Source organism: Equus quagga, chromosome 13, assembly GCF_021613505.1.
Source record: "Equus quagga isolate Etosha38 chromosome 13, UCLA_HA_Equagga_1.0, whole genome shotgun sequence".
NCBI classification, from domain to species: domain Eukaryota; kingdom Metazoa; phylum Chordata; class Mammalia; order Perissodactyla; family Equidae; genus Equus; species Equus quagga.
This window is the reverse complement of record NC_060279.1, coordinates 41,770,412-41,797,250: the sequence shown is the minus strand read 5'-3', so window position 1 is coordinate 41,797,250 and position 26,839 is coordinate 41,770,412. Positions and strand designations below refer to the sequence as shown.

General features: G+C 49.6%; 1 protein-coding gene across 3 annotated transcripts; it reads right to left on the bottom strand.

The window, feature by feature from the left end:
- Positions 1-208: 208 nt before the first annotated feature.
- On the bottom strand, positions 209-26,468 carry PI4KB (phosphatidylinositol 4-kinase beta). Of its 3 annotated transcripts, XM_046684333.1 has the most exons (12): positions 26,101-26,468; positions 18,200-19,136; positions 13,410-13,454; positions 10,615-10,842; positions 9,510-9,737; positions 7,276-7,385; positions 6,634-6,738; positions 6,315-6,438; positions 5,302-5,567; positions 2,610-2,742; positions 2,226-2,346; positions 209-1,086 (listed from the first exon to the last, which is right to left on the bottom strand). In XM_046684333.1, the coding sequence occupies exons 2-12, from the start codon at positions 19,106-19,108 to the stop codon at positions 905-907; spliced, it is 2,451 nt and encodes an 816-aa protein (XP_046540289.1). In that variant the 5' UTR covers positions 19,109-19,136; positions 26,101-26,468; the 3' UTR covers positions 209-904. The 3 variants fall into 3 exon arrangements, with proteins under 3 accessions (XP_046540289.1, XP_046540290.1, XP_046540291.1); XM_046684334.1 differs by lacking the exon at positions 13,410-13,454 and having other exon boundaries at positions 26,101-26,465; XM_046684335.1 differs by lacking the exons at positions 13,410-13,454; positions 18,200-19,136 and having other exon boundaries at positions 26,101-26,461.
- Positions 26,469-26,839: the final 371 nt, after the last annotated feature.

Below are 26,839 nucleotides of genomic sequence, written 5' to 3'. Positions count from 1 at the left end.
TGACTTGGACAATGTGGACTTGACAGGGATGGGGTGAGAGTCAAAACTGGGGAGGCCCGTCTCAGGAAAAAGATGGCACTGACAGAGACAGGCAGCGAGAAAGCAGGCTTCACCTGGTTCTGTGTGGTGTCTCTTGTGTCCTGGACACTGAGGCATCTGTTCACTCCTCACCCACCCCCCCACAAAAATACAACTCAGAAATGACACAGATGGCTAACTAAGGACTTTATTTCAAACAAAAATTAAGAATAAAAAGTTGAGAGCTATTTCCCTGGGTGTGGGGAAGGGATCAGGGCAAGGAATTCCCTGTGGCTAGCCCAGTACCCTCATATCCTGGAGGGGCTGTGCTAATTCCCTTCCTCGCCCCTGTGATGGGGAACCTCAGCAAGTGTGGGACCCTATGCCAGAGCCCACCTACCAAGGGGAACTTGGGCTATGGGTCAGTCCCTGGGAAGGGACAGAGTCAGGCAGCAGCATGGCCAAAGGCCAACCACAGGATCAAGTCCTAAGTACCAAGAAACTACTCTTCCCCCCTTCCTGGGACCCAGAACAGATTAAGAGGATGGGCTGTGGAAAGACCCTCTCAGACCCTGGCGAGAAGAACAAAGGTTCCAGTGTCCCTCACGTTTATCACCTGTTCTCTGGAGGGCAGTGAGTCCTGGAGTCTCTCAGGTGGTAATACTGACACAACTGGGCAGGGAGTGCAGGGAAGCCCCAGCAAGTCTGGACCCCATGGCTGGCTCTCCCAACCCCCCAGCAAGCTCCACAGTTACCACATGATCCTTTGTATTTCTTGCCTTCCACTTCCCTTGGGTGGATGGTTGGGTGGGTGGGGTTTCCTGGTTTGGAGTTTCTCTGACAAGGACCCCCCACCACTCCAGGGCCTGAGAAGGAGGGTGTCGTGTCACATGATGCCGTTGGTGAGGTACTGGAAGCCATCATAGAGTTTGGTGGTGATAGACCGCATGCTGCCGTCCACCATCTGCTCCACCAGCAGCTGGAGCTGCTCCTCAGTCATGCTCATGTGAAACCTCTCTTTGAGGTTGCGGATGGTGCTGGAGCCATGGAAGCAAGGAAGCTGAGAACCTGAGGGAGGCAGTGAGGGCAGAGGGTCACGGATGAAAAGGAGGGAGGGGCAATGGCGACTGCACAGCAAATACAGAATCAGGGGTATCTGAAGTGCCCCTTCCCTCCCACCTCAGAGAGATTCCTGACAGTGTGAATGCAATTCTGCCTGTGTGGAGAAGGGAGAATTGGGAGGCCCTGTCTTGAGCCCATCTTCATCCCAAACTCCTAAGTCCCTGTAGGTGAGGGCATGAGGGCAGAGAAGGGAAGAGGGCCACCACATCTCTCCCAGTAAGGGCTGAGGGACCAGAGTCTTAGGACCCAGAGGGAAGGCTGGGAAGACGTTCTAGGAAATGGGCGCTGAGCTGGTCACTTATCTGGTTGCAGGCCTCTGCCTATGCTACGTCTGACACTCACAGATGACCTGGGCCACCGTCATCACGGGGCCGGACGGGGATGCTCCTGAGCAACGGCGACAACCTGCGGGGTAGGGGCAGGGATGGGGAGGAGGAGGAGACTGGCAGCTCAGACTGGGTGTACACTGCAGCCTTGAGGAGGGGGATGGGGACAAGGGCCCAGAGGAGCTGGCAGAGGAAGGATCCTGGACAAAGACTGTAGATGGCAAGGCAGTGAGGAAACAGCACAGTGAGAGTAGACAAGAGGAGAGACAGAGGAAATACTTAGCTCAGAGCAGGAGGGGTGAGTACCAAGACAGGGAAGGGGCCTGAGACAGGGCAATCAGAAGTCAGCCCAATGGGGAGGAAAGTAGTGGCTGGAAACACTGGAGTTGGTAAAGAGACAAATGATGGAAGGAGGAGACTGAAACTCAGAGTTGGACAAGAGATGGGGAGATGCGAAGGGACCAGGAGGCTGGAGATGGGACTGTTCTCTCCCTGAGTGCACCCAGGAGGTAGTTTTTGCTTCCTTTGACCCGTGCTACTCCGTGGACCTAGCTCTGTCAGGTGTCAGGAGGAATGTCCTGAAGGAGAAATGGGGTACTGGATCAGAGCTGGAAACCCTCTGGGAACTCCTGCCCCCAGTCTTGAAGTGGAATCAACTTTTTGGAAGTTCCATGCTCCAGGGCCCCAACATAAGTGGGAATCCTAAGGCACTATGGGCATCGCCCTAGTCCCAAACACCTGGGCTCTCCCCAGCCTCACCTTGCTGCATGATCTCCACGATCTGCACCACTTTATCCATGTGTTTCCGAGCAGCGATCAGCCCCTGCAGCATCAACATCTTGTAGTAGTTGAACATGTCACCATCCAGGCCGCCCATCACCTGGAAGAGGAGAAGAGTTGTGTGCGCAAGGGGGCTTAGCATCCCACAAGCCAGCCAGGACTCCTTCCTCCATGGAGGGCAAAGATGCCAAACTCCATTACTTCCCCACTCTCCTATCAGGCAGGAAGCCTCCCAAGACATCCAGCCTCACCCTGACTTCCTGCCATTTCTGTTCTGTTCATCCCTAATTTGGAAGGAACCCATCAGCTCCCCTCCCACGAGAGAGAAAGAACACAGTGAGGCACCTCTCCCTCCTGACTCACGTCCACAAACTCTGTGGTCAGCTTAAAGGCTGACGTCTCAAAGCCCAGGTTTCGGGGTGAGCTGGACAGGATGAAGCCAAAGTCGATGTGGATGATGTGGCCTTCTGCATCCAAAAGGATGTTCCCATTGTGCCTGAGGAGGGGGCAGAGGAGAGGGAGGCAGTAGAAAATCTGACCGAGGTGGAAGCCTCAGGCTGCAACACACTGACCACCGGACACCAGGCAGGGCAGTCCTCTGCCACGTTTCCTACTGCCTATAACTCTGGGTCCAACCTCCTAGGGCCAAACGCTAGCAGTGGAAAGAGGAAATTAGAAAAGTAAACTGCTAACAAAGGCTCTGGGGTCTGAAATTGCTATTATTAGCAACTTAATAAGAGAGTTTTCCTCTCAATTTCCCAAAATCATACTTGTAGCCCTCAAAACATCCCAATCTAGTAGAGAACCCAGAAGCAAAGAAAGAAGACCTCTACAGCTCAGCCAGCTGTCACGGAGGCTAAGCGCCTGGCTCAGTGGGAGGCTGCAAGTCAGAACATATTTACCTGTGTTTTATTTGTAATTCCTATCAGCCTACCGCAGATCAGAAGCCCCACCAGAAGGGAGCAGCAGGCTGAGCGGAGTTTAATGTAAAATAGTGTGGGGGCTTTGAGGGGTAAGTTTTAACTATCTCAGGAAGGAATTACTGCAGGCTGGTGGCAGGAAGAAGAGCTAAAGGGAGATAAATCCCAGGTCTTTGTGATTCCCACATGAAAGGCCAGTAGAAGGGGGAACAATTAACATGCTAAGCATGTAAGGCCTGGCCCATTCAGCATAACCGACCTCCTCAGCGTCAACAGAGGCTTTGTTAGGCTAAGAGCTCATGCTCTGAGGGCCACCTTCTCTGGGGTTGGTCCGACTGGCCAAAACGGGGGACAGAGAGAACTGAGTCCCACCTGAGTCCTTCCCACTCCAGGAGGGCATTACAAATACAGCAACAGAGGCTCAACCTTGTGAGACAGAAAGATTCTAGGAGATGTCCTAGTCCAACCTCTCCTTTTACAGGTGAGGAAACAAGCCCTAAGAGGAGAAGTGATGACTCGCCCAAAGTTCCAAAGATAGTGAGGGGCAGTGTCCTTGTTTTCTTAACTGTTAGAATTAGTTCCAGCTGCAAAGCTGGTGGGGCCTCGCTCTGAAGCAGTTAAAGAGGCTTCAACCTGCTTCCAGGTTGGAGCCCATGCACTGTTGCCACTTCTTTCTAGGGGCTGATTCCACTGATGGCTTGACTACATCTATTCTTTTTTGAGTTATTATGAAGGGTTTTTCAGCTGCCTGCCCCTCCCCGCCACCCCTTTTAAAGGATGGACTCTAATCTTCCAAACACATCAGGTTCCTAAAGGAAAGCCCAGAGGCCTGCTTAGCACCTGCCTTTCTGCCACCCATCCACTCCACCCTGGGGCCCAGTTCTATGCTCTCTGGGCCCTGGGTTCAAAATCCTGACTCTTCAGGGACAGTCTAAAGCTTGTAACCAAATTCCTTATAATAATTACATTTCCCTTCAGCCCTCAAATGCAGAGCCTCCCCTGGGTTCACTTGTAGGGCTGGCAGCGTGGAATGAGCACAGGTTCTGAAAGCTCCCTAACCCTTATTTCCCTCATGAAGAAGGGAAATAACGCCAAACTCCATTACGTGTCTGACAGGGTTTCCATCTCGTTTCAATATAAGAATGTCAGGCCATAGCAGGGACTTAACAGATACTAGATTTCTGATAAACTGCTCTGTTAGCTCGATCTTAATGTGTCGCCATGTCACTGGGAGCCCTGGAAGCAGAGGCCACTTCCTTCCCAGGGCAGCTGCCCTATGCCCAGTGAGAGGTGCAACTCACAGGAGACAGTGTGGAGACAGTCTTGGAATGCAGGGCCTCGGTGGTGTAATTATCTTTGTACGATATGTTGTTCACCTATATGTGAAGTTGGGCCTCATAAAGGTCATGTGATAGTAGAAGAAATGACAGCTCTGGACAAAACAACAGATACTTAAAAGTTCTGGAAAGCGTTGTTGGAATAAGAAGGACAGTTCAAGACTAGGAGTTTCAACTTTCTCTCTTCCATGTCTCTCTTCTCCATCTTCTCCTTTCTGCTCTAGTAACTACCACTACCCTCAGGCCAGGCCTCAGCACCTCTTGCTTTGTTGCTAAAGGTCCAATAACATCCAACCTCACCCACAGTGCCACAGGCTGCATTCACTAAACATAGACTGGATCATGTCATTCCTCTGCCTGCAAAATAAAACTCCTCAGCCTCATAATGAAGGCCCTTCTAACTGGGCCTCAACTTACCTGTCTGAGGTCACCACCTATTATTCTCCTGCCATGTAGTGCAGCCCAAGTTGTAATCACATCGAGTTGTCTCCTCTGCCTGGAGCACCCTTCTCCCACAACTTTCTCTGTCCTTATTCTCCTTTGTCTTTTAAGACCCTGCTCCCTCAAAGGCTTGCTCCTCTCACAAATCCTTTACTTCTCTGCCCCTTTACCTAGTACTTGTCAGTCTGCCTCCTTGGCTTAATGACATGTGAACACATCTGTCTCTGCTTAAAGCATTCTGTCTGTTTCATCCTTACATCTCGGCAATGGAAGGTGGTGATTAAATGAGAGCTACACATGAAGATACAGAGGGAACCCTGGAGAAAAGATCAAGATGAGGAGCAGGAATTTACCTACCTGTCCTTGACTTGCAGCAGGTAGCAGACCAAGCAGTAGCCAGCGCAACTTTGCACAAAATTGCGCTGGGCACTGAGGAATGCCTCAGTGGTGTAACTGCCATGCTCCTGTAGGAAGTAATCGAGCAAGGAGAGCTGTGACTGTTTCTTCACCTGGTGGATGGACACAGCGTTGACCACTGGTTCAATCATGCCACTGTCAGCCGAAATCACAAGAATCTTGTATGGCTTGATCCAGAGGGGTACTCGCTCCTGTTCCCAAATGGACTGGAAGGAGACACAGAGGCACCGGGACTATCATCTTTCTCTAGACTGCGGGCAGAGGCTCAAATCCCTCTGCCTTCAACTTTGGACAGTGTCCTCCTTGGTAGCCTTGGATTCTATGCCACCAAGTGAGTGAAACCCACTGATCCCACTGAGGGGCAGGAAGTTTTGAAAGGAATTCCAGGGCCTAAAAGAAAACCATACTCAGAGGTGTGTGGGAAAAGGCATCTTATAGACAGAAGTCCGAAAAAGGCAAGAACAGGAAATCACACTGTCACCTCGCAAGCAGGGAGAGTGGGAGCTATTAATCCAAGTTCAAAGAATAGGGAAAAAGACTGAAAAGGAAGCTTCTCTAGAAAATGAAAATATTTATAAAAAGAACTGGATTAAACAAGTGAAGCTGCTTGCAGGTGACCAACCTAGGGGCTCAGGGGACAGACGTCTCAGCACACTGCAACCCACTTGCCGCAGATCAGAAGGGAGTTTTGATCTAAAGGACAAACCCCAGCACCCCCAAGTTCAGTATCAGAGCAGGTGCAGTTCACAGAAGGGCCACAAGAGGTCAATGTGGAGCTGTTCCTGTGCTGTACCTCCTGGAAAGGAGACCAGCTTTAGTTTAATCTACCTTGGATTGAGACCTGGGCAAGAAGCTGGTCTCCAGCAGAGCTCCCTGCAGAACAACCTGTGTGGTCACCTCAGGTGGGCTGGAGCTGGGCTGAGGTCCCCTTCTTTCTCCCTCCCTTCTCTTACCTGCAGTTGCTTCAACACCTGGAAGGCCAGCAGCTCCTGCCGAAGGTCATCCCCACACTTGACAATGACTGACAGGAGCCGCCAGTTGGGGAGATGGCCATAGGGGGAGCCCTCTCTGATCCGCCTGTGAAGAGAGAAGCAAAGCTGTCAAAGGGTGAGAACAGAAACACAGCTCCTACCAAAAATCCAAATCAAACTCCCCACAAGGCAAGACTCAGAAGGCCAGGGAGGCTGATGGACAACATGGGTGGTGGAGTAAGTACCTCCAGTTGCGTCTGAGCTTTGAGAGGGGTATACAGACCACCCCCACCCAACTCACCGCACTTTCTCCTGCCAGGGCTCTTTGAGAGCAACTGCAGAAGGGTCTTCTGGGTCTCGTTTGAAGGCTGTGGGGGTGTGAGCCAGCTGCTCCGAAAGGCGCCGTCTAGCAGGAAGAAACTCTATCATTTGCTTGGAGGAGTTACCCCAGAGCCTCACGTCCCTGTCTATGCCAGCATTTCCTGCACTGTTTCCTTGGTTCTGGGCACACAGAGATAGAAACCTGGGCTGAGAGACACTCATGGATGGAAACACACCACTGATACCTTTTTGCTAAGCTGGTGGTTTGTAAGCATGTTAAAATGAAGACTACCAGGCCTTCCCCATTCCTCTACCAAGATTCTGCTCCAGAACAGGTGTGGCTCTAGTATCTGCATTTCCAACGAGATCTTCTCCCTCTCCCTTGATTCTGACACATGTGATCCTCAGACGCACTCTTGAGAAACTCTGCTAATTCCTTCCTGTGGTGCTTTCATCCCTTTGGCATCCTTTTAAAATTTAATTTCCTTCTGTAGTAGCCCAGTAATTTCTCAACCTGCACTTTCACTGCCTCAAGTCTGGTGACCTCAGGACAAGGAGAGAGAAAAGGGAAAGACCCTGGCTGACAGGAAGGGGACAAAGAGATAACGTGGTCTGGCCATACCGGATGTCCCCTGCTGCAATGAACACAGGCTCCTTGCTCTCCTGGCTGGTGATGCTGTCCACGGAGAACTGGGAGATGTTGTCACAGCTGTTGGTGTGCACTTCAGGGAGCTGGGGAGAGCAGGGGATTGCAGGTCAGAAGAGCTAAGTGCAGGTCTCGCTTCTTCCACCTTCTTAGATCACCTGTGTGCTTGGCATCTCCATGTTATGAACATCCATCCCTTCCAAACTCTGTTCCCAAAAGCCTCCCCTCCCTGGGGCCAGCCTAGTGGCGCAGCGGTTAAGTTCTGCTCTGCTTTGGCAGCCAGGGTTGCAGGTTCGGATCCCCGGTGTGGACTTACACACCGCTTGTCAGGCGTCCCACATATAAAGTAGAGGAAGATGGGCACGGATGTTAGCTCAGGGCCAGTCTTCCTCAGCAAAATGAGGAGGATTGGCAGATGTTAGCTCACGGCTAATCTTCCTCAAAAAAACCCCAAAAAGCCTTATCTGCTTACACACCATCCTGACCACTTGGACTCCAAAATGCCGATGCACTCACATAGACCCTCTAGCAGTGTTTCTCAAAGTGTGAATTTTGCATCAGAATTACCTGGAATGCTGCTAAAATGCACATTCTCATACCTCACCATCAATCTGGATTAGAATTACTAGGAATGGGATCTGAAGTCTAAATTTTCAGCAAGTTCTCCAGAAGACTCCCAAAGCATTCAAGTTTGCCAACCACTGCCATAACCATCACAGAAAGCTGAGCTTTCAGCCTGATACTGAGACCACTCCCCAAGGCTAGGGATGGGGTCTCCCTTAGCGTCCAGGACAGACCCTGTCCAGACTAGGTACCTCTGACCATTTCTTCTAAGTCATTCAATCTTATCTCCCCATCTCTGTCTCACTATAAAATATTTTACCAGACTCGAAGGCCCATATCAAGTCCCTTCTTGTCTCCTTCTTTTGTACCAGAGCATTTCTTCTCAATTCCATTTGTCATTTATTGCACACTGCCTTGTTGTATATCTTATAAATAGATTTTTTCTTTTTTTTTGAGCGAACATGCCACCAATCCTCCTCTTTTGCTGAGGAAGACTGGCCCTGAGCTAACATCCATGCCCATCTTCCTCTACTTTATATGTGGGACGCCTACCACAGCACGGCCTGCCAAGTGGTGCCAAGTCCACACCTGGGATCCGAACCGGCAAACCCCGGGCCACCGAAGCAGAACGTGCGCACTTATCTGCTCCGCCACTGGGCCGGCCCCTAGATTTTTTCTTAAATGTCTGTGTCCACTCTCCCCAGTTGGACTCAGGGACAGAGATTCTGTCTTTTCATAAAGTGAAATCTGGCTGTGTCACAGCCCTACATAAAACGCTGCTCTGGTGCCCTAGACTCCAGAATAAAGTTCAAGTTTCTTTCCACAGCTTATAGGGTCCTTCCTACAGTCTGGCCCATGCTGGCCTCTCTAGCCTCCTTCACCACTTCTTACCTCACACCTACACACGACAGCCATACAAAATTTCTTTCAGTTCCTAAAATGCGCCAAGTTCCCTCATCTTCCAGTCTTTGCACATGCTATTCCCTCTGCCTGGAATACTCTATCCAGCTATTTCCAACCCATCTTCAGGCCTTGGCTGAGATATTACTGCCTCAGAGAAATCTTTTGGGGTGTGTCCAACCCCAAATCTAGAGCAAGTACTATGCCTAACCTCAGGTGCTCCCGTAAGACCCCATCTTCTCCAGCACAACCTGGACCACACCATACTACAACTACCTGCTACCTGGTCTTATTCTCTCTCTCATTAGGTCATAAACTCTTTGCAGGCAGGGGGCTAAGTGCTGTTTACAAGCACACAGCAGTCAGGGCTGGCACCAAGCAGACCGTCAATAAATATTTCTGGAATGAATGAATGAATCTATGACTTATATCCTCTGCTTTCCTGAAACAGCTTTATATGGCAGGTGTTCAACAAATATTTTTACTAAATTTCTTTCACTTCCCTGGGCTTATAAGTTCCTCTTTACAACCTAAATTCCTCCTACAGGAAGACAAGCTCTACCTGAATCTATTCCAGAGCAGAGCTGTTCAGAGCGTTTCCCTCTCATATCCATTTACTACCCACCCCACTCATTTGGGCACTTGCCTCAGCCTGCCTCAGGGTATGTTGCCTTGTCTCAAACACACCGAAAGCTCCAGGAGAACAGGTGCTGTGCCCCAGTATTACCTCCTTGGAGCTCCCTCACCTCCACCTGCAGCTCGCCTATGTCGTCCACCGACCAGGCCTCATCATCGTTGTCATAGTTGGGCACAGTGCTGAAGCTGCCTGCCCGCTGCTCGTGGGTGATACCGCATTCAGGCAGGTTCTCTACAGACCGCGTGCTCCGAATTCGGTTCTCGGGGATCCGGGCGGGGACGTTGGTGGTGTCGAAGTTTTCACATTCAAGGACTTCCACATAGATCAGATAGGGAGCCTGGGGGGACAGTGAGAACAGTATCTGTAACTTCCACCTCTCTTCCCCAAATCTCATCTCTGTTAACATAGTTCTTCCTGCTGCCCACTCCTAGCTCCAACCCTCATCTATCAGTCCTCTGACACTATGAACATCATATTTAGGGCAGGAACTTATCCTATGAACACCTATATAAAGAATTTGGGTAAGAGAATGTATAAGGTTTCAAGATGTTTCACTGAGCTTCAAAATGTATAGATGATGCACTTGGGCAAAAGCATTCTAAACTATCAATTACAACCCATCAGAGGCCTAGAGGCCTCTGGGGGCTTATCCTAAAGACAGACAGAAAGACTGGGAAAAAGCTGGGCACTGTTCCAAGCAGGGTTCTAATCTTCCGTTCTTCTTTTGAAAGAAAAATCTGAACCATTAGTACTCATTCCAACCAGGAGACAAATTCAGCTAATTCTCTCCAGTGTGAATCAGGCAGCCTTCTCTCCTTCTCCCCACCCACTCTGATCAGAAGAGGTCTTAGAAACAAAAGATTTCTCTCCTCTCATTGCTGCTGTACCTGGAAAGCCTAAGCGTTAGAGGAGGGCTGCAGAAGAGCTACCAAAAGCACTGTAAGGACGGGTGGAGAGCAACTCTCTCCTGGGATATGGCAAGAGGCGAGCTGAAACAACCAGGCTCTTTGGTCCAGAAAAACAAAGCCCAAGATGGGGGACAAGAGGGCCCTAGAATCACAGCAGCACTGAGGTAAAGTCAAGGCTGACACACGCACGTGAACTATGCAGGAGTCTAGGATGTTGGTGGGGCACCCTGGGCATATACGCAGACCCCGGACAACCGTGGGAGCGGAGTCAGGTGAAAAGCAGGGTTTGGGCCAGAGTCCACCCACCTTGTCCTTGGAGTTGAGGACAACAGCTTGGGTGTGGGGCACGCGGACCACGTGGTGGTCAAAGCCGGCAGTAGGCAGCCAGACTCGGGCAGGGAGCTTATGGTTGAGCAGGGAGAGCTCTGAGATCAGCCGCTGTGTTTTCTGCTCTTTGGTGGGGAGCGTCGCCAGCCGCTTGCCAATCGCCATCAGGGACTTGATGAATTCTCGCTCAGGAGCTAGTCTGACGGGCTACAGGGAGTTGGGGTGAAGTAAAAGATGGTGAAGAAATCATAGAAAAAAGTGGCCCACCCACTCAGTCACTCCTGGCCACAAAGGCCAGGGATCTCAGTGTCTGGAGAACTCCAGGGAAAGAGCTACCTTTTCGCCCTAGTAGGAGACCCCACCCCACTCCTGTCAACTTGAATTGGGAGCAGGTAGAAGAGCAAGCTCATTCCTTCTCCTCAGGCTGTTTCTTGGGGTTAAGGGGAGTGTGAATCCAAGTCACCGGGAAGCAACCCACTTATCTCGGACCAGAGCTCCTCAGGAACTGTCCCAAGGCTTCAAGATGGGCAGGTGGACAACATCCAGAGAGGTTAGCCAGGGCACCAGAGAGATGAGCTGTTTACACCTGAAGTGCTTCACTCATCTCATGTCCCTCTCTCTACCTGGATCCTCGGCTGGGTCTCTGCCCAGAGGCTCTGCCTGGATCCTCAGCTGGGTTTCTGCCCAGAGGCTCTGCCTGGATCCTCAGCTGGGTCTCTGCCCAGAGGCTCTGCCTGGATCCTCGGCTGGGTTTCTGCCCAGAGGCTCTGCCTGGATCCTCGGCTGGGTCTCTGCTAGGGAGGGGTGCTCTGAGCCAATACCTCCCCTTTCAAAGGAGGAGGACCTACTCTATCCAAATGAGTTTTGCTCCTTTCCACGGCATCCCCCTGTCCACCTGATGATCTCTTACAAGGAAGGGGTCAATGCACATGCAGGGGATGAGAAGAGGATGAGCAGACTTGGCATTAATGAGGGAAAAATCAATGGGGAAAGAAAAAGCTGATGGAGGGAGGCAGGTGTGGGCAGGTGGGTGGAGAAAGCAACAGTTCCTTTCGGCCCTTGAAGATAGCCCTGAAGGCCTGTCTCTTTCAGGGATTCCTCCTTGGATCCTCTTCCCCTACCTCTCAGGGACTGGGCTCCCCATATTAGCTCCCTGCTGTGAGCCTGGCTCCTCTCGCTGGGTACTTCAGGCATTCCCAGAAAGGGCAAAGTCAGTCTGGGGAGTAAGGCAGGGGTGGGAAAAAGATGGACTCAGCTAGACATGAAGATGGGCTCTCTTCCCAGCCTACATCCTCTACCATAGGGGCATTCAGTCAAGACAGCCACCCAGCTCCCTGTCCCATCTCCCCTCAGCTAGATATAGTGTCTCCTCCTTTTACAGACATAGTATTCCACTCACCAGGCTTTTCTCTCCCTCTCTGTGTGTCTTGCTTAGTTTCCTGATTGAGAATTTCTACCCTCACTCCCCTACACTGCAAAAAAGAGCTTATTTTGAAAGCTGTGCAGTACCAGGCCCACTTCTGCATGTACAACAGAGCCAGGGTTCAAAGGAACAGCTCATCTCTCGGCTCCTACCCCAGAGGGGGCTGCCTGGCTGAGGGCCCCACAAAATAATGAAACAGGGTGTCTGAATCAGTCAGGAATGCTTTGGGTGTCAGGGTTGAAAATAAACAAAGATAGGAAGACAACAGAACTAGGCTTCTGTGATCCCTGGAAATACCCAGGGGCCTAATAGAGAAAGCAAGGAAGAGGAAATTTGAGACTCACTCCTTCATTCATTCTGATCCCCTAGTCCATCCACTCAGGTGGCAAATGGTCACTGTCCCAAGGACCCTCCACCCCAACCAATTCATAGTCACCTCAGATTAGAACGGCAGAATTCCTTCCCAACCTCAAATCAGCATTTGGCTGGGAGCCCCTAAGTTATGTGAGCATGGTGGAAATGTGACCCCAGGCCTTGAGCGAGAGGTTCTGCCACATGGGAGGAGATAGGAATCACGACTGAAAGGGGATCAGCACAGAACAGAGAAAACTGATTGGGTAGACAAATAAAAAATAAGATGTTAAAAAATCATCCAAACTCCCAGAGGGTCCAGCATTTCCTCTCACGTCTCTGCCCAGCAACAAGGTCCAAGACTCTGTGGGACCAGAGGGTCGGGGTTAGTCCAGAGGGAACAAGAAAGGAGAATGAGGATTAAGAAACAATCTGGGCAGTGAGCTGGGAAAGGGAAGAACTCAGACCTGGAAGAAATGTGGTTAAAGTTAAAAAAGAAAACTGGCTGCGAGGAGAAAAAACTTTCCTTGAGGCCAAATCCACCCAGCACAGGGCCTAGCATTTAGAAGACACTGAATAAATATTTGATGGTCTGATGGCAGAAGCCATGGGGGAAAGGGTTCTGGGTGGGAGAAACAGGATCCTGGGGGTTTTTGCCAAGCAGTTCTTGACTCCAGCCCAGGGGTAAATTCTACCTCTCTCCCAGCTGTTTGCTGGGACCAAGAGTTGGATGCTGAGTCGCACTGCATCCCAGCTGTCTCTGGGAGAAGGATCAACTGAGCCTGATTCAGCCTGGGCTCAGGGCACTGGCAGCAAAGGGCAGGGGACTCTTCCAGCTCTGAGGGGCCTCATAGGCCTGGGAGGGAGGAGCTGATCTCCCAGGAAGAAAAGGCACCTTTTAACTCCAGCCTTGGCCTGGAGACTCAGAAGACCTGGGGACGGAGAGGAAATGCGGCCATGGGGGGAGCCTGCCACCCCGTCCCAGCCTGGCCCCACTTACGGAACTGAATGAATTATCAATACTCTCGGTGCTGGAGGAGAGCTCCTGGGAAAGGGCCAGAGGGCAAGGGGAGAAGGAGGGGGTGGGAGGGAGGAGAGAGAGACAAAGGCAAAGAATTTAGCTCCAACTTGGATCATAACTGCTTCTCTTGTGCAGCTCTACCTTTCTGCTTTAATAAAAGAAAGTCAACCCAGAAGCACCACTTGCCCAGATTCTTGACACTTGTAGGAAATGCTGGAAGATTAGCTCAGACCTTGAGGTCAGAAGGGTTGAAGAGACAGTAGCCTCTGCTTTTCACTTTCTTCCCTTGTATTCTTGCCTGCATAGGTCTTCCTTCTAGGACAAAACCCTTAAGCTGGGTCCCTTAGGGAAGTAACTCTGCTCTGCCAAGCTTCCCTGCTTTCTCTTTACCCACTCACATGCTCTCAAGCAAACCCTTCTCCGTAGAGACCACCAGAGAGGGACAGAATTTAACAAGTTGCATGGCCCCTATACTGGAAACCCCATGTCCCTCCAGCTTCTTGGAAACGTGAGGGAGGAAGCACAAGAGCTAAACTTTCAGTGCTAGGTATATCTCCTCTCTAATCAGCCTCATTATCACCTGGGGAATCCTAATCCCAACCTTGAATCTGTGTGACAAGGGGTACCCAGACCCATAAGCATGAACCCTCTGGGCTAGATGCTGGTGGGAGTAAAGGATGAATAACTCTCCTATCTACCAAAACTCTGCAGTTTTTCCTAGGAGCCTATTTCACAGGACACTCAATAAACTAGAATTTTTTGACACAAGTTGGGGAGCAAGATCGTAGCTGAATCCATATGAGAAAGCTGAGTAGCTGAGTAGCAGCTGTCTTAGTCCCACCCCAAGGGATCTATCTGAACCTCACCCCATTCTCGTGTCTTACTGGTGTCTGTGAGCAAAGGAGAAGGGCTGGAGGTCAAACTCTCCTTCAGTGGCTCTGCTGCAGCTCATGCACAGGCCCATCCTGGGTTCTGTCCACCAAGGTCTCCCAGGGTGGGGAGAAGGGACAATACGTGTGCACAACCCTCCAGTGGGGGAGGGGCCCGGGACTTAAGGGACAAAGTCCTGGGAGTGTCCAGGATAGAAAGGTAGCATTCACTGAGCTTCTACTCTGCGACCAGCATTTCAAGGATCTACTTAATTCAATTCCATGGTTTAAGTTCTATTCTAGCTGGTGGTCTTAAAGTCAGGTCTTTCCTTGAAGAATCTGGGGAGGGGGGCACTTTGAGGGAGAAGCCAAGCCAAACACTCTCCCGAGGTAATGACTCTTCTGCTTTGAGGCGGGGGCAAGAATTGAGACAGTGAGGATGCCAGAGTCTATTATGACTCAATGGTTCAATTTCTAGCCACGAGCTAGTTTGGGGAGGAACAGCAAGCAGGATACTGGCTCCATGAGCAACACTCCAGCTGATTCTCCCACAGATGGGTCCTGTGTGACTCATTAACAGCCCTGGGGGAGGGGAGGTATATCATAACCTGCTCCTCTCTCCTACTCCATGGACTTGAGTCACTCATACTGAGTCAGCTCCAAGGAGAAAAGCTGAGGCCAAGAAGCTGATATCACACCCTATCAGGCTGGAAGGCCCACTGGGGGCTTCCAGCGTGACATGCAGCAGATTTCACTGCACAAAAGATACGGTCCTGAAAAGACAAAGCTGATCTACTACAAGTGCCATTATGTGAGGCAGGGTGTGGAGTGGGGGTGGTACCCACATCACCCTCTGCTCCCTGTGCCCCAACTCTATGTCAAAATATTTACATTTGGTTACAAACGGGAAGGAAAACTGCCTGAGCAGAGTTCCCTGACTAGGCGGATAAAAAGTGCTTTGAAGGGGTGGGCTCTGGGTAGGTGGGGAGAGTGGTGGGGGTGATGGGAGAACTGGGTGCTAGAGCCCTCTGATTGTAGGGGAGAGTGTAAAGGACTCCTCATTAAAAGAAAACAGATGCCTCTACGAGATCTGGGCAGAGAAAGCTCTGCAGGGAGACTCGAGGGAGAAAGAGAGCCGTACAAGCAGCCCCTGCGCCTCTTCTCTGAAGCCTCACTTCACCCTCCAGAGCTCCTCTACTGGCAGTAAGAGCGCAGGATTAAACTTAGAACCTAAAGGGAAAGCAGGAGATGGGGAGCAGAGTGTCAGGTCTCACCGAGAGACTCTCTTTTAGAGTCTCTGCTCAGACCTTAGACAATTACGTGCTTGTTTTAGTAAGCTGTACACTTCCTCCTTATATGCAGGAAACAACTTTTCATGAGAGTCACAAACTACCAAAACACTGTTAGAACTAATAAATTCAGTAAAGTTTCAGGATACAAAATCGAGAGTCACAAACTCAACAGTTCCCTAGATAATGGGGTCTCCATATACCTTATAAATTCCTGGAGGGAAAGGACAGCATTTTATCCTCCATCCTTCACTGCCTCGAGCACAAGGTTCTGGCACAATGTACAAGCTCAATATCTATCTGTCAAGTGAATGAGTGTTGCATGACTGGGGAGAAAGAGGAAGAGAAGAAGGAAAACCAAATCCCTTGGTATTTGGGGGACACAGGCCTTGACAGATGTTTCCTCAAAATGCCACGGGGGCTGGCAGAGAGACCTCTGTGCTGAGACTCCAAGGCTTAGATGCCTAGTGATATTCATTTTTATTCTCTCTCCTCTGGCTCTCACATTTCCTGAGGAGCCACAGTGGATTCACGTGTCTCATTCTGCCAGCATCAGGTAACCTAGGAGTGCCTGGGGATGTGGCATCTCCTTCCTTACCTGGATCTACTGACCCAAGATAAAGGAGCCAGGTTGGGAAGAACGGCAATTGGACAAGCCACCCTGGAGGATTTAAGGAGTCACAGAACACCTGCCTCTTAGTGTCATCCCTATCCCATCCTGGGCAGGAGTTAGATGCAAGGAAGAGGGACCAAGGACCAGCACAGAGTAAGAAAAGCCCCAAGGCCTCAGCTTTTCTGGCCCTAAGATGAGGACTACAAAATACATCCAGAGAAAAGCCAAGCCCGACAAGAGGCACCAAGGGATTCACTTCCAGCCGCACACACTCATTCCGCTACAGGCTTGACCCCCAGAGGAGGAGCTCCCAAATCCTTCATGACCCTAGTCCACCAGATCTGGATGATTGTTCTTACTCCGCAACAACCTCCCTTCATGACCCTGGGCTTCCCTGTAAGCTCAACAGAAATGAAAACAGTCCATTCTGGTTCAGAGCACAGCCTCGGCTCTGCTTGTGCATGCATGTGAAAGCCTAGAGGGCCAGGGCCTAGGTCATTCTTCCCCAAATGGACTCTGACAGCTGAGGACCTGGGAAAGCAGATGCTAAGAAATAACCAAGACAGCTCAGTTCAATGACTAGGAGCACCAGCTGTGATCTGAGGCCTGGTCTGACATTCATTAGTTGAGAGACCTTGGGCAAATCGTCTAACCTCTCCAAGCCTGTTTCCTCAGTGGGAAAATAATACCTGTCTCTCAGGGTTGCGAGGATGATTTCACACGTAATGTACTTTTCAAATGTAAAGTACTTGACATGACACTTGGTACATAAGTGCTCAATAAACGTTAGCTCTTTTAGCTTCATGATTATTAAATTATCACAACAAAATGTTGAATTTCCAGAGAGAGCAGGCTCTGTGGTCTCCCATCTGCCTGCCTTCCCCCTTCCTTAGTCACTCTGACCTCCTTCTTGAAAGAAGTCCCATTGTATCAAAAATGTGGGTGGGTTATGTGTCCCACAGAGGCAGATGCCAGCACGATGGCTAATATGCATTTCCCAACAAGTGCAAATTCCTCATTCTTTTCACCCTTCCTTCCTAGGCTGGGCTGGCAGCCAGGATGGAGCTGGGCTGGTGGTGAGTCAGAGGTGGAGACTGGGGCACCACGGTCTGGCTGGGACACCAGATCACTGACACTTGGTTGTCCACTGGGCAACTTTCCCTGCTATCTCTCCAGATGTGGAACGGCAGGTGGGTATAACCTAGTGACACGCTCATCTCCTCCCTGCTCGGTATCCTAAATTAGATAGCCCCAACTACTGCTGTAACTTTTTCTTTTTAGCCTTCAGGTCCTTGTCTAGACACTAGGTATGCCTGAGATTTACTCTATACTAAGATTGCTTTCCTCTTCTCTTTGTACTTCTCCCAAATGATATGGGAAAGATACCAGAGGGACATCCCTTCCCCCAAGGAAAGGCAGGCAGGAGGGCATTCTGCAGATGCCGCGTGATAGGGAATGAACTTTACCTTTACATCAACAAAAGCAGGATCTTCAGGGAGTTGGGGAGAGGGATTATGAGAAGGAGTAGCCAGGAGAATGGAGCTGAGGTTCTATTTAACATCTCCCTTCGCCCAGCACACACAAACTTCACACCCATAGTCCCTTTCCCTCCCCACGGTTGCTCTGAGAGGTTCTGGTAGATATTCCAGGACTCAAGTCAGGGTGGGGAGGGTCTCTACCACAGTTCTCAGTAAGTAAGTAGTTAACGGATGGCAGTGCAGTTTAGTAAAAAACATCAGATAGAGTCAGGAGTATCAGCCTTGCTATTAGCTATATGACCTGAGGCAAGTCACTTTATCTCTCTGGGTCCCCAAGTTCTTCCTTTGTAAAATGACGCAGTTGGAATACATGAATTCTAAGGGCTTTTTCCATTCTAACATTCCATGCTTTTATCGGTGAAATGAAACAGAGGGAAGGAAAGAAAAGGATAAAGTGACCCTATGTCAGACATCCTGTCTCCATGCCAACTGGCCCCTCTGTCCCTCCCAGAAACTTTACCTCATCCTCATTCTCCACTTTAGGGTTGCTGGCTGTTCGTTTCAGGTTGCTGCTGAGACTTATGCTGGCGGTGGCATCTGACTTAGAGCGCTGGTGAGTCCTTTTAGAGGGAGACAGCCCTGTATCAGGGGCGGGGCTCAAGGAGGGCAGCTCCCTCTTTCGGTGAGCTGGCTTCAGCTCATCTGAGAGGATCAGCTTCCGTAGCTTGGTCCCACGGGAGTGTCGTTGAGTGGAAATGTGCATGTCTGAAGAGTAGGCCCCGAGCAACAGGGCACATTGGAGGGAAAAGTTAATGCTCTGGCGGCAACGGTGGACTATGTAGGGCTTGATGGCATCACCCACGTCCTCATCCATGTGGATGTACATGTTAAGCAGCTGGGGCAGATAGAAGTCCACGTCCTCATTGCGAAAGCAGAAGAGCCGGTTGCCGATGTAGGCCTGCACTCCAGGCTCCTTGGAGTTATACAGGTATGAAATGGCCATGGAGATGTCAAATAGTTTTGACTCAAACAGCCTCAGCAGCCAAGACTGTTTGGCTGAGTTGTTCTGCCGCCGCCTTCTTGCTCCCTTGGTTGTGCCTGCGGCCACAGAGGCCCCCATCTCATCTTCCTCCTCCCTTATCTGGGCAGGTGGATCATCCAGGCAACGGATCTCACTGTCCACACCATCCCCATTGACCAACTCCAGTGGGGTGCCTCTGCTAGAGATGGCCACGCCTCCATGCAAAAGCTTGACTTTCTCCAGCACCTCCTGGCAGGCCTTCTGGGCCACCTCAGGGTCAATCACTGATAGTTCCCCGACCCCCTCCGTGATGACGCTTAGCAAGGAGCCCCCATTATTCCCTGGTGGACCAGGAGTCGGCTCAGAAGTTGGCTTCAGGAGAGCAGGCTCCACTACCGTGTCTCCCATGGCCACAGCCAGACTTCGAGCTTCCAAGCTACAGGAGGAAGGAGGGGGAAAGGAACAGAAAGGGAGACAGACACACACTGGTTAGTTGCAGCATCCTCAGGTCTTCCTTTCATCATGAAACCTTCCCAGACACCTCCTCTCTTTTTGTCTCCCTGGACTCCTTCAAAATCAGATGAAAAGTCATTTCCTCCTAGGAAGCCTTCCCTGACTACCTCTACTTCTGGTCACTACATTTCTCTTCATTCTTTTCGCACTTAGTTACTCAGTTTAGCCTCTGTTTTCAACTTGTATTTGCAAAATGTTGCTTTATATGTGTTATGTTTATATAGGTTTGCAAATTCTTCAGGTAGACTGGAAGCAATTATTCCCTTGTCCCTAACTCTTCACATTCTTTTCTATCCTTGTGCTCTTCCCAGGTCTTCCTTTAAATGCCCGCCAATATCCTTTTTCTTTTCCTCTTTAAACTGTATTTCCTTACTCATATAACACTCCATATACAGGTCCTGAGCATCTCACCTTGATGTATCTTTCTAGTTATAGATACTTTCCTTTTATTTTTTTTCCTGCTTTTTTTCTCCCTGAATCCCCCCAGCACACAGTTGTATATTTTAGTTGTGGGTCCTTCTAGTTGTGGCATGTGGGACGCCGTCTCAACGTGGCCTGACGAGCGGTGCCATGTCTGCGCCCAGGATCTGAACTGGTGAAACCCTGGGCCACTGAAGCGGAGCGCGCGAAGTTAACCACTCGGCCACGGGGCCAGCCCCTATAGATACTTTCTTACCTTCCCTTTTAGAGTCAAAGTTCCCAAGGAATAAGGGCCAGCAAATACCATGCTAGGCTTCACTTAAGAAACAGCTCTGAACAAGCATCATCAACCCTGCTGAAGTTGTGCCATTTCTCTGCTTGTCTGACTTCATGACATTGTTCCCTCTTTCTCCAGTGCTGTTGCAGCTGAGTATAGTGGAAGGACTCCTGAACTTGGAGTCAGTTGGGCTGGGGTTCAAAATCCTGGCTCTGCCATTATGAGATGTGTAAGCTTATTCAAGTCACACATCTCAGTTTCAGTTTCCTCAACTGCAAAATGAGAAAAATATACCTGCTTCTCATTGTTGCTGTGTGGAATAAATAACTTCACGTATGTAAAAAGATCTAGCACAGTCCCTGGCACATAGTAGTACTCAATAAATGCTAGTTGAATCTTAATCACCTAAAAGGTTGGTAAACAGTGTGTCTGTACATGTGTGTGCATACACACGCATATACTGTTTATAAGGGAGGTGAATTACAGTTACGCTCACTTGAAAATCTTCCGAAATATTGACAACAGCCCTCTCCTATCCCAACACTACTTTCATCATTATCATACATAAACTGCAAGAACTGGAGGGGCTGTGAGAAGGCAACAAGAAATCAGCTTGGAATTCATGGGTCTAGAACATCCAAAGAACAGGGAGGAGCAGGAATCACAAAACTAAGAATCCCTCTCTGAAGGAACTCTCAGAAGGAAATTCAGTGAGAGGACACTGCTGACGAAAGCTACTGCCCTCCTAGAATGATTCTTCACAGCCTCCCCAAATTCAGATCAGGAGAATCAGTGCAGAACAGGAGGAAATTTCAAAGAAAGGACTGGGAGAGGCACATTGCTAATGTCAGATCAACCCAGCTCCAGAGTCTGGCTCTAGTTAGCAACGGGTTCAGAGGCCTCTTCACAAAAATGCAAATCGAGGGAGTGTAAGACACACTCAAGAATGTGAGCAAGAGGAAGGCAGAATCTACTGTAGAGCTGGAAGGCAAGTAATTTCCAACTATTAGTGACATCACCTGACCCTAGTGAGCCTAGGTGCATAGACTTTGGGTGGGGGAAGGAGCCCTGAGATACAGATTCTCCAGTCACTCTGGAAAGCCCTGTTTTCCACTGCCACCCTTCCAGGGCCTCTTCTTGCACCTCTGAAATAGTCAAGGTTACTCTGATCTGCCCATTATTATGGAGTCTAGCTCCCGGCTTCCCAGCGGTCACCATTAAAGTCTTGCAGAAAGACAGATGGGAAACTCTTTTGTTCTCAGAGATTACCAAAAAAGGCTACTTCAGTTTATCTTTCTCCCAACTCTGTCAAGCAAGAAGTTCATGCCCGAATTTAATTTCCCTGACGCAGTTTGAGCTTGGTGTCAATAAAAAAGGTGGCAACTCTTTCACTATGCTCTCTCCCCAAATTAGGCAGTGCCCTCTAGCAGTAGAACCGGCATCGCTGCCTGTGTGGATCTGTCTCTACTTGCAACCATGGGTTGCACAGGGATCTGTCTCTACTCGCAACTATGGGATTAAAGGGAAGCTTTACTCATTCCCTGCCACACCTTTGTAGGGCACTCTGCACAACAAGGTCATTCTTATTCAAGGGGGACCACTACCTTTTAGGTCTACTTACAAACTAACACGATTGCCTTAATCGTTTTATACAACCAATTCTTTTTTTCTCAACCTCTCTGTGCTTGGCACATCTTTCCTTTTTCCTCTACTCCAGAGACTTCCAAGACACCACATGCTCTTAAAAGCCCAGTTTTCAAAACTTCCAAGGGAAATGAAGTTCAGACCTTCTCCCATTCAGCGTTTCAGACCTCATGAGGAAATGCGGCAGATGCCTGCCCCAAGTGATCACAACTGGGATTATTACTAGCACCAGGAAGGGAGGTAAAGACACTATCATTTCTTTTATTCCAGGGCTCAGCTAGGAATCCCACATCACAGTATTCAGGGGACTTCTCCACTAAGAGATCCCCCATTTGGCAGCCTTTACTCCCCAAGGAACCAAACGATGTCAAAAGGTGCAGGAAAACCAGACTCCTCTCCTGTATATGCAGCTCTGCCACTAGAAACTACAGCTGGGTCTCCCTCTTGGCCTCTCTGAGCCTCTGGGACTGCCTGCATCTGAAGGAAGACATGGCAAGAAGGAGGTACTGAAGGAAATTTAGGTTGTTTTGGCAATTTAGACAATAAGAAATAGGAAAAGGATTCTCCAAAACCTAAATCCAGATACGGTCCTTAACGTCAATTCATTTACTTTAAAATGCAAAGAAAATATAGCTTTGATAAGTAACCCTTCAAATAAAGTGAAAGGACTAGAAAGCAGAAAAAAAAAAAAAAGGAGGAACAGGTCCTATATTCACCATCCTTCCCCTTGTAAGTCAGAGAATAAGAAAAAAGAGAGAGAAGAAAATCCAAACCTTTATCAAATGACACCTATGGCTCTCAATGACATTCAGACAACTGAGGCTCCACATTTCACACTGGGAGCCTAAACTGACCTTCTAGTGAGACTGGAAGGGAAATGAAGAGGGGTCCCCTGCCCCAGCCTACCAGCTGGCTTCTAAGAAACGGGTGGAGTGGGGGCACACTGACAGCTAACCGGGCTCCACAGCTTGTGTCTGGGCAACATAGGGGCTCCTCATCTGAGCATCAGGGGGGTGTTCAGGGCACAGCAGAGCAGAGCAGTGGCTGCAGAGGACAGAGAGAGTTAGATGCATGTATTCTCTGTGACTGAGCATTTAAGTAAATGTCTCCAGAGGACTCAATCTGGCTTCCCGCTTCTCATCACCTCAAAAGATTCTACGCAAACAACCCTCTAGAGGCCTCCATTAAAGAACTTACTAGATTGGTCTCTGCTAGGACAGAACAGTAAAGAGCCCCAATTCAATCCCCTCACCCAGTTAATCACCATACCCTTAGAATCTTTTTCCACAGACTAGATAAATATGGATTGGTTCAGACCAATCCTCATGTTTTTATATGTTCCTGTATCTTCACAGAATGGCCTTCAAGAGAGCATCTGATTTAGTGCTCTGCCTTCAAGCAGACAGGCGAGCTCAATTTTCCTCCTCCTTTTAAAAGATCCCTTTCAGATAGATCATGTAAGTTGGAAAAAAGGGTAGTGGAGCCAGTTATCTTCATCCTACAAGGTGGGCAGTTAAGAGAGACTGTTAAAAATTAATGCAAGAGAAAGGGAGGTCCAAATATGTTATTTAAGGTTTCCAGTAGAAATAAAAATAACATAATTATATATACAAGAGGTGTAAACCCTCTAAAGCTAAATCCTCTTTTGTAACAATTGATACATCAGGTAACAGAGGCACAAGCATTTTATCTAAAGCTATAGCGATAACCTTCAGAAACAAACACTGAGATAATTAAGAGGTTACCTCTAAAGGAGTAGGAATAGGACCGTTGATTTTCATCATAAACTCTTAAGTATCATTGGATTTGTTTACCAAGTACATATGCCTTTAATAATGATTTTTAAAAAGGAGTTGCTCTTCAAAAGAGACTCTACATCACCCTAGGCTGCCTGCTCTGCTGTTGAGAAGCTCCTCCCCAAGTCTTAAGGTCTAACTCAAACCTTTCTTTAAGGAGGTCTCAGCTCATCTTTCCCCTTGATCTCAATGATAAAGATGGAGATGGAGTACTACTTTTTCTTTGTAGAAACACAGGACTGAGCTGTCAAGCAGGCTCAAGCCCTCCTAGGAACCAGGTAATGCTTACCCAAGGCCCCAAGGTGGGTTGGCATCAGGGGGGAGGGCATTCTTAAGCTACGAGCAGGAGGTAGGGAGGGCAGTGGTCTCAGGATAGTTAAGTCAAGATTGAATCAGGCTGAGAACTCTGTGCAGGGCCATGGAGCTGGTATAAGCAGATTCCGGCCAGACAGCCCAAGCCAGCTCTGGAAGCCCCTGCTAAAACAGACAGGTGGCAAAGAAAGCAACCTGTATGCTCACCTCCTCTCTCTGAACTGTTCCTCCCTGCTGTAAGCCCCAAATGCACTTGGACTAGGCCCTCTCTTGTCTCATGCCAATTACTGAAAGGTTCCTCCCAAACTTCTTCCCCAAATCAAAGAATCTCAATTTGCTGCTTTGGATGGTGTTCAGCAAACACGTTCTCATGCAGTGTGGTCTCAGCTCTGAGAAGGAAGCAGGGAAACTAGGGAAAATATGATTTCTCTTTGGGAATGCTTCCAAGGAGTGAAGCTGCTCCTAAAAAGGGGGCTTATGAGTTGACTGCATTCTGGCTAACAATGAAGGAGACAAGGGACAAGTGCGATGAGGTGGCACGATTACTTTCAAACAGGCCTAGAGCCAGAAGGTGAATGGAACTTCACGTGCATTCTTCTTTATTGCAGGCCGAGAGAGACATGGCATAAAGGGAGCAACTAGTTTCCTAAGTCCCAACTCACTCCAAGTTCTCTTTTCTAGCCAGCTTCACCAAATGGCTTTTCCACAAACCTCATTTCCACCCAGAATCTGGAGTTGTGGATCAAGTACAAGAGGAACAGCACAGGTGCTCAGCAACTTAATGCAGTCGGGGAAAAAAGCAAGGCAGATGAGAGAAGCAGGCCTGGAGCTTGTCTCTCAAACTGACTTACTCCCATGGTTGCAGACTAGAAAGACCCAACAGAGAGACTAAGATGAAGGAAAATTCTCAGGACAACTAAACCACTACTAATAAATACCTTTTGTCTGAAGAATCCCAAAAGTTTTGTAAACAAATAAACCAAGTCTAATTTTCCCCTAACCCACATTCTGCTATTACCCTATTACTACACTGATGCCTATAGAGTTTTCCCAAAAAGGTCACTCTGGAAGTCAAGTGAAGAAGTTGCATGCTGAACCTAGGAGTCCTGATTCTGAATGTACAAGCTCTTTCCATTGTCTCATGTTCCTTTTTCCAGTTAACCCTCAACCCCATACCAGGCCTAAGCTCTTATGGAATCAACCAAAACTATTCTAGTAAGCCACAGACAGTAAACTGATTCCTCTTGGTTCTGGACAGGGGTGGGAAGACACTCTATTCTGTGAGCCCTTTAAGCCAAGCCCAAAATTAAATAATCCAAAACAAAATTTCTCACAACCTCATTCAGTCCTCATGAAGGCCTGTTCATCCTTCGTAGTGGCTGATTCTCAGTAGTCAACAAAGTGTAATCTGATAGGGATTCCTTCAAAACTCACTCCATCCTTCAGAAACACCCTCTGTCCAGAAAAGCCTGAGACAGCTGAGGCTCCCCCTCCTCCCAACACATTTTCTTCTTAGTTCAAGGTTTAGCTGATCCTGAAATAAGTCACATGTGGAAACAAAGAGTGTGACAGAGAACACATAAAGGCCATAAGGGAAAACAGAACCAAGTGTCACAAGGATCAGCAAAATCCTTGAAAATCGAGGGAGAAGGTGTCAAAGTTGGAAATCTTTAATGGGAAGGGACAGTGTCAGACCTTCTCTATTCTACAGGAACAAATCTACAGAGGTGGGGGGATTGAGGAAGGGGAAAGGGAAGCTAAAGAAAGTTCACAGGGATCACAAAGCACTCCTGAGAAAAAGCGTAAGGATTAAGGTCAAAGTAGAATGCAAACAGTACTCTGGAAATGATGAGGAGGGCCTGAGATCCCTTAAGGGGCGGGGAATAGGCAATTCTTGGAAGCCAGGAGCAGGGTGGGTGGGTGACAGTGAGGTAATGGAATCACAAGCAGCAAAGGAAGAGAGGGCTACGATCCTTAGCTCAGGGAAATGGGAACCCAGTCCTGGGGTTGCAGAGACAGGGGAGGAAAGGGGCAAAATAGGAAAGGGGATAAAGGCGGAGGCCAGGGGAAAGTTTTGGGGCAGGAGCACACACGACGAGGAAGGACAAACGAGGATGGACATTATCAAAGGCGTCCTGATGGGGAAAGAGTTCATGACTTAAGATAATTCGGGACCGAGGCAGCAGGGATAGAAGGGAGGGAGGGGGGAATCCCCGGGGCAGAGGGCGGAGCTAAACAGAAGAGGAAGCCAAAAAGCAGAGGACCCCAGGCTTGAGAGGAAAGGGTGGAGAAGGAACCCGGGGTGCAGCTGCCACCGGGAGGGCAGTTTTGTAGTCGAACACAGGCGTGGGGGCGGGGGTCAGCTGTGCGGGACAGGGTGGGAGAGGGACCCCCCCACGCATAGGGAAAGCAGGCCGCACCCGGTAGGAGTCACTTACCTCCGGGGGACCCCTGCGGAGGGGGTGCGGGCGGTCGGGGTCGGGCTGCCGACACCGCCGCCTCAGCAGCAGCAGCGACTCCCGGGTTCCATTGGCCGCCTGCGCTTCCCTGACAGCGGCCGCGGCGGCTGCACCAGGCCCCGGCTGCGGGGCTGCCCTCGGCGCCGCCTGAAGGGTCCTTCGCGCTGCCTCAAGTTCGACTGGGCCGCAAAACCTCCTCTTCCTCCCTCTGCACAAGCAAAACCGAAAAAAAATCCCCAGCAGGGCTCGATCCTTCTTCCGAAGCCAAGCCCTCCTTCTTGGGATATGCTTTCCGGCTTCTCCGACGCTCAGGACCCTACAGATCCCATAGTAATCTAAGGAGTCGGGTGAGCTGCCTGGAACATGCCTGTTCAGAAATAGAAAAGGGGGCGGGGAAGAGGGATTTGGAAGCTGGGGAGGGAGGAGAGGACGAAGGGAGGAGCCTACGGGTAGGAGGAGGGGCTAATCTTTGGAGGCGGACCTAAGAGAGAGCGTTTGAGAGGCTAAGGAAGCCGACAGGGAAGTAAAATTTGCTGGATAAGGGGCGGGGGCTCCCGTCCTAGAGTAGAGAGCGGCAGGAGGGCAGGCGCGCGTGGGTGCCGTGTTAGAGGAGAAGCACAGACATACTGCGGACTTCCCTAAGTGCACGAACATGCAAATTATATGTAAATGAGCCCCTTTGAGTTAGCAACCCAGTTATAATTGCAGTCAGTGGCTT

Excerpts from the sequence above, each read along its gene's own strand:
- PI4KB (XM_046684333.1), bottom strand. The coding sequence starts at position 19,108 with ATGGGAGACACGGTAGTGGAGCCTGCTCTCCTGAAGCCAACTTCTGAG. Across the intron at positions 13,455-18,199 it reads AAGTGGAGAATGAGGATGAG|GAGCTCTCCTCCAGCACCGA; the intron begins GTAAAGTTTCTG and ends GCCCTTTCCCAG. Across the intron at positions 5,568-6,314 it reads AGGTGTTGAAGCAACTGCAG|TCCATTTGGGAACAGGAGCG; the intron begins GTAAGAGAAGGG and ends GTCTCCTTCCAG.